Raw genomic sequence first — 7,551 nt, forward strand, 5'->3', positions numbered from 1 at the left:
AGCTCAATTCTTCGACCCTCAGCCTTCTTCACAGTCCAACTCTCACATCCATACATGACCACAGGAAAAACCATAGCCTTGACTAGACGAACCATTGTTGGCAAAGTAATGTCTCTGCTTTTGAATATGCTATCTAGGTTGGTCATAACTTTCCTTTACCAGATATCTATTTTGCAAATAGCTTCTCCCATTTCATAGACTGCCTATCATTTAGCTGATGGAATGATTCCTTTGCGGTGGAGTTTTTTAGTTTGATATAGTCCCTGTTGTTAATTTTTGCTTTTGTTGGTTTTTTTCCTTTTGTTGTCAAAATTCAAGAAATCATTGCCAAGATCAATGTCAAAGAGATTATCCTTTAGATTTTCTTCCAGGAGCTTTTTCTTTCAGGTCTTACATTCAAATCTATAACCTATTTTGAGTTGATTTTTTAGTTTAGTATAAGATGAGGGTCCAATTTTATTCTTTTGCTTGTGTACATCCAGTGTTCTGAATACCATTTATTGAAGAAACTATTCTGTCCCCCTTGTGCATTCTTGGTTCATTGTTAAAAATTAATTGATGACATATGCATGAGTTTATTTCTGGATTCTCTATTGTGTTCTATTTGTATATGTGTCTTCTTATGCCAATGCCATACTCTTTTGATTACACTGGTTTGTAATATAGTTTGAAATCAGGAAGTGTGGTTCCTCTAGCTTTGCTCTTGTTGATCAAGATTGCCAAGACCACACTTTTCTCAGAGTCGAATATTGAACAAGGATCTATCCATCTCTGACCCATAAGGATAACTCCAATGGACAATCCAGAGCTCCCTATTGGGGTCAGAAGACTTTTCCAGGCCTCCTGCCCAGTCCTGTTTCAGCGCTTTTTCTTTTCCAGATGTTTGCACTTCTAACTCCATTTAAGTATCTGCTACCTAGAAAATCCAGGGAACACAGACAGTACTCAAAGTAGTTAGCAACAGGAGGCTATAAAATAGTGTTCGGTGACTGAATCTTACCATCTGACTGGTCTTATAGTTCCCATTCCTTTTGTTATGTGAAACACAGACATCTCCTGGCACAACTGAAAAGTTCGTAGTAAAAGCTTTCAAGATGGTGACCTGGAATAATGTAGCCCTGGTGGGAAATGTCTGGATAGTGAAATGATTCAGGTATTGAAAGGTAAGAAGGAAGAGGGGTTGATATATCAAAGAATAATAGAATTACACAGTTGTTACTATATTACTTTGATCCCTGCAGATAGACAACAAAAAGGTGACCATAATCAACACCATAGAAAACTAAGTATGAGAGCCAAAGAGTCTTTCAGTACTTCACAAGAACCCTCATCTTTTGCTGTGGCCAAGCAGAAAAAGCTAAATCAAATCCAGGGTTTTAAATGGCTAGACTTCAAAGATAGTTCAATGCTTAATCAAGAAATGTGTGTTGTGCCAAGGTTGGAGTTGAAATTGGAAAAAATCTAAGAGCTTGACATATGGAATGGGAAATCTGGATGGATGTCTCCAAGGACTTTCCCTCCAAGATATCTCTGAACCTTCTGATGATTCAGAACTTGCCAATCCCTCCCCCATTAAGAGCAGGAAGACTACATAAGGTAGATTCAGGAAGATAATCATGAATGACCTTCATCTCCGCTCTAGGAATCCAGTCCTATACATACAGTTAAGTCATATAAACCCAGTCAGAGACACTGGACCAGATAATGAAAAAAGAGACTGTATCACAAAGGAACTGCAAGACCTAGCTGGCCTATACCAATGAAGGGCAGGAAAACCCATAGTACTGGCACCTGAGGGTACTGGATCAGGGGGCTAGTACTGTACATTAGACTGGAGAAAGAGAGTTTGTTGCCTTGGACTGGAAAGAAAAGAAAGGAAGTTTGGCAATAAGGAGATCTAAGATAGACACATGTAGATGGACATATAGAGTAGGCATGAAGTGTGATGATCTTTGTGTCCTACATTAACATCCAATCATGTAGATTAAATGATTTAGCCAGCTTCTGTTGGCAACAGCCAAGTGATGGCCTGTATGCATGCATGAGTGTGTGTGTGTATCTGAAGGATATAGGTCTCTAACAAGGTCTCTGAATACATATGTTTAGTTGACTGTCAGCCTGGGGAGCCAGCTTTGCACCCAAAAAGAATGTAGATGGCTCCCCTGAATGCTAGAATAGTAAATAGTACTTTGAAAGTCAAACAGTTCCCATAGGAGAGGAATTCAAGAAGATATGAAACTACTGCTTGTCATGTTTATTATAGGGGAAGTCAAACATCACATTTATGATCAACCTAGATAGCATGTTAAAAAGCAGAGACACTTTGCCAACAAAGGTCTGTCTAGTCAAGGCTATGGTTTTTCCAGTAGTCATGTATGGATGTGAGAGTTGGACTATAAAGAAAGCTGAACGCCAAAGAATTGATGCTTTTGAACTGTGGTGTTGGAGAAGACTCTTGAGAGTCCCTTGGACTGCAAGGAGATCCAACCAGTCCATTCTGAAGGAGATCAGTCCTGGGTGTTCATTGGAAGGACTGATGCTGAAGCTGAAACTCCAATACTTTGGCACCTGATGAGAAGAACTGACTCATTGGAAAAGACCCTGATGCTGGGAAAGATTGAAGGCAGGAGGAGAAGGGGATGACAGAGGATGAGATGGCTGGATGGTATCACTGACTCAATGGATATGAGTTTGAGTAAACTCTGGGAGTTGGTAATGGACAGAGAGGCCTGGAGTGCTGCACTCCGTGGGGGTCACAAAGAGTTGGACACAACTGAGCAACTGAACTGAACTGAGCTGAAACATCACATACTCTCTAAGATACTTAAGATGATTTTTGCTCTGAGATACTGAAACTTGTGACAGATGTGTCATATTTGAGGTCAAAGAAAAGTGAACATCCCCTATAACTGGCTACACCAACATGTCAAGAGATTCCTAATATCTTGTGAGTCCCCTGATCAAATCATTTTATTGACATGGACTACATCATGAAAGAGCTGAATACAATAGAACATTCTAGGTAACTTGGGCATAGATTTAAAAAAAAAAAATTTATTGAACAATCTCTTCCACCCACTCCCCTCAGATCCCTCCTAAGATTTCCTCTCAGGGACTGTTCTACTACCAGCTCCTGCTTAATTCTTGTGCCTGTCCTGTCCTCTAGGTCTGCTCCAGGACTTGAGACTAACATCTGACCTCAGACTGCCATCTTCTTATTTGTTAGAAAAGTATTATTTAGCACTTATTCTATCCCAGGCCCTGTATGAAGCAATTGGAACACAGGGGTGAAGAAATTCATATAGTCACTACCCTCGGAAAACTTCTATTATGGAGTGTAGCAACCAAACAATACACGGATCACACATTTGTTAATAATTATATAAGGAAAATTCAAGCTAATAATATCCTTATAATAGAAATGAGAGAAGTAGAATCTACAAAATGTATCTAAAATCAGCCAGGCAACTGTAAATTCAGAAGCAAAAAGAATATCAATCCTGTCTTTTACTACAGTTTCAAGTTACATATTTCAAAGTGGTACAAAGTCCACAAGAGGAAAGACTCAGCAGCAGCTCCTCTAAAGTCTCTGAGCCACGTGTGGGGGTCACATGCTAGACTCTCAGAGGAGACCTCATAATCAACTCTGTGGTTATCAGAGGGGCCTGTTAGACCTTCACCCATAAGATGCTACCCCAGTATAGGTACTTTTCTTCATTTTCCATGTTTTCTCTGCTTCCCACTGTTGGGGAAGGAAGGCAAGTGGAAATCTTCAGAGGTAAAGAAGATGAGGATGATCTGGCTTTAGAATAAAATGTGAAGAAAAAAAAACAGATTTTATGCTGTGAAGATTAACTTCTTTGAAGCATTTGTCTTACATTAATCCAACTAAGCAGAGAAGGCAATGGCAACCCACTCCAGTACTCTTGCCTGGAAAATCCCATGGATGGAGGAGCCTGGTGGGCTGCTGTCTATGGGGTTGCACAGAGTTGGACATGACTGCAGCAACTTAGCAGCAGCAGCAGCAGCTGCCATGAGGTTGAAGCTGGTGTTACCTGAATTGCTACTCTTTGGAGTAGAATTATAAACTAGCTGTATTTTGTCACAGTTGGCACCAAATGAAGAAACAATGTAACTCTGAAATCATCACATGTGTGATCAAACTTTGAACCTTACAAGATCCAGTTCTATTCCTCCCCTGGGATGGAGACAGAGATCAATGTGACTTCTGTGATATTCCAAAGTTAGTGGTCATCCAATAAACTATAAATTCATCAAGGTCAGAAACTGTATTTCCCCAGGCACAGTCTCATTAAAACTCATCTTAACAAAAATTCATTGAATGAATGAATGGTATATGCCAATGAATGAAAGTGTATACCAAAAACAAAAACAAAACAAAAAAATAACAAATATCAAAACAAAGCTGCATATTTGGCTTGGGTTTAGGCTTCAGAGATTTTTTTTCCTAGATGGCCTTATTTAACTGGCCCCTCTAAGGGCAATGAGAAGGAAACTTCACTCAGAGACAGCATTTGATTAAAAGGACTTCCAAATGCCTGTTTAATGCCCTACTGAAAAGAAGATTATACAAGATTCAAATGTTACTCAAACTGGTTACAACCATTTGATGATGAAATTTCTTTATTGTGTGTGTGAAATTCTGATTTCACAGTTTCATGCTCCAGTTTTTTGGCAGAGGCTCTAGTAATCACAAATTGTTTTTCTCACAGCTGAATGACAATGGAAATAGTTTTTATCCCTTTATTACCACCCCTGGAGCAGAAATTAAGGAGAGCAGAAGCTCCTATGATGTAGATTCAATAATGCACTCCCCTCTCTATGTACAAACAGCAACATAAAAGGAGAAAGCAAGCATTACATGTTCCAGATGTTGCAAAATGAGAAATTATCCTGAGGAAGATCACACCACTGATGATATGACTCAACGAAAACATGCACAAAAATCACTTAGTTTCCCACAATAAAAAAAGAAGAAGAAGAACCATCCTAGGTGGATAAACAAAGTATCTATAATCTGAAACTATAAAGGAAAATTTAACAAAAGTCTCTAAAAACTGTGGTCTACAAGTGAAGAAAGATACTAACAGTATCAAGTGAGGCTTCAGGAAGTTCCCTTGGAATTCTCTGGTCCCCAACATTGGGTGACTATATGGGAAAATATCAAGAGAAGTTCTGTTTTGAATTATAATCTGTGTGAGACCCTTAAGTAGAACAGTTTGGTTTCCCCCAAATAGCTAAATTTTATTTACATATTTATGGAAGATTCTCACTGCAGAAAGTAAAATCTCATCTATTTTTTTGGTCTCTTGAAGCTCTACCCTGTTACAGCAGCAGAGTGAGCCTTTGGATAAGTCTGAAGAATTACAATGATTTTGAAAAGTAATTCTGCCATAACCATTAAAATTTATAAGCACATACTCTTCATTCATCAGACTCACTTTGAGGAATCTGTCATATAGGAATAAAATAGCAGTACATATGAACGTATGGAACGAGAGAGAAAGTGTAAGTGTTAGTCGCTCAAGCATGTCCGACTCTTTGGGACTCCATGGACTGTAGTCTGACAGACTCCTCTGTTCCTGGGATTTCCCAGGCAAGAACACTGGATGGATTGCCATTCCTTTCTCCAGGGGATCTTCCTGACCCAGGGATCGAACCCAGGTCTCCTGCATTACAGGTAGATTCATTACATTCTGAGCCACCAGGGAAGACCATGAACATATGGAACTTGATATTTATTGAGCCTTCATCTTAATAACAATAATCCAGTAATATCTTGGATATTTATAATAGAGAAACAGATAAACTGTTTTATTACATTTTATCAAAACACATTCTCAATAAAAACTGAATCACAATCAAAAGAGAGAAATTCCTAATATACTGTCAAACTTGAAAAACTAAACAAATTATATATGTTCATGCTGAGAAATGTGTGGTCATTTGTTAAATTTAAGTAGAGTTCCATTGAGCAGTGACCAAATACCCCATGCCTTCTCACCACAGTTAGAATGTATGTAAATCCACTTTTCTTCGCCATAATTTCATCAAAGCTCTTTTCATCTCACTGTTTCGCAAGCTGTAGATCAGTGGATTCAGCAGAGGTGTGAGCAACGTGTAAGCCAAGGACATCAGCTTCTTGGTTTCTGGGGAGTAGCCAGATTTGGGTTGTAAGTAAGTCATATTGGCTGTGCCATAGAAGAGGCTAACAGATGTGAGATGGGAGGCACAGGTGGAAAAGGCCTTTTGCCTCCCAGTGGTTGACGGCATCTTCAGGATGGCAAAGAGAATTCGAATGTAAGACAAGACTATCAACACAAAAGGAACCATAACAATCAAAATGGTGCCAGTGAATGCGTAGATCTCAAACAAAAAGGTGTCTGCACATGCAAGCTCTAACACTGGGGGAGTCTCACAGAAGAGATGATTAATTTCATTGGGGCCACAAAAGGGAAAACTAAACACCCATGTGGTCTGCACAGTAGCCACCATGATCCATGAGACCCATGAGAACATTACTAATTTCGTGAAAACCCTTTTGTTCATAGTTACTGGATAGCTCAGAGGATGGCAGATTGCAGCAAATCGGTCATAAGCCATTGCCCCCAGGAGAAAACACTCAGTCCCCCCAAAAAGGAGAATGAAGTACATCTGTGCAAAACAGCCTGCAAAAGTGATCGTAGTTTTTTCACTGGAGAGGACCACCAGCATCTCAGGCATGATGACTGCACTGAAACCCACTTCCACCACAGACAGGTTCAGGAGAAACAAGTACATGGGAACGTGCAAGCTCTGTTCCAGGGAGATGACGACTATAATGATGGCATTTCCCAGCAGAGTCACCAGATAATCAGCCAAGAACACCCAAAAGAGCTGCCCTTGGAGTTGAGGAAAATTAGAAAAGCCCAAGAGGATGAAGTCAACCACAAAGCTTTCGTTTCCACTTTTCATTTCAGTAGTGAAGCGTATATTGTTTTTATGGACCATGTATGTAAATTATAAAGTAAAAATCCAATAGATGAGAGTTTGAGTGTGATATTCTTGACAGAAGATACAATGATGAGTTCATTCTGAAGAATCAAGTTGGCAATTTTGACAATGGCTAATATACTGGAATAGGGACTCTTCCAAGTACAAATAAAGAAGTGAAGCATTTTGGCTCAGAAATCTTGTTTCAAAAGTACAAAATAATAGCAGATGTTCACCAGTAATTTTTTGCTAGGTAGAAAATTAATCTTTTCCTTAAAATATACACAGACATTATATTATTTAAAATCTATTGTCTATTATAATACATTGATGTATGCATCTCTGCTATTTTCAATTTCATGTTTATATATGAGCTTTCAAATTAAGTATTTCAAATAAACAAATAGCAAATAGCAAAAAAAATCTGGAAAAAAATTATAATTAGTAATTCAAAATTAAAACAAAATTTCAGTGAATATTTACTATAAATGCTAAGGTTCAAAATTCATTTATAATAATAACTTTGTTTAAAAAACATATATGAATAATATACCCCAA

At 38.5% G+C, this 7,551-nt stretch overlaps 1 protein-coding gene across 1 annotated transcript; it reads right to left on the reverse strand.

Annotated features, from left to right (window-relative positions):
* Window positions 1-6,030: 6,030 nt before the first annotated feature.
* Window positions 6,031-6,975, reverse strand: LOC113904872 (olfactory receptor 10A3-like). The gene has a single exon (XM_027561958.1). The coding sequence runs from the start codon at window positions 6,973-6,975 to the stop codon at window positions 6,031-6,033; it is 945 nt and encodes a 314-aa protein (XP_027417759.1).
* Between the last annotated feature and the right edge of the window lie 576 nt (window positions 6,976-7,551).

The sequence above is a fragment of the Bos indicus x Bos taurus genome, chromosome 15, assembly GCF_003369695.1.
Source record: "Bos indicus x Bos taurus breed Angus x Brahman F1 hybrid chromosome 15, Bos_hybrid_MaternalHap_v2.0, whole genome shotgun sequence".
Classification (NCBI taxonomy): Eukaryota; Metazoa; Chordata; class Mammalia; order Artiodactyla; family Bovidae; genus Bos; species Bos indicus x Bos taurus.

What these genes read in the sequence shown, in the direction of transcription:
- LOC113904872 (XM_027561958.1), bottom strand. Translation starts at nt 6,975, where the DNA reads ATGAAAAGTGGAAACGAAAGCTTTGTGGTTGACTTCATCCTCTTGGGC.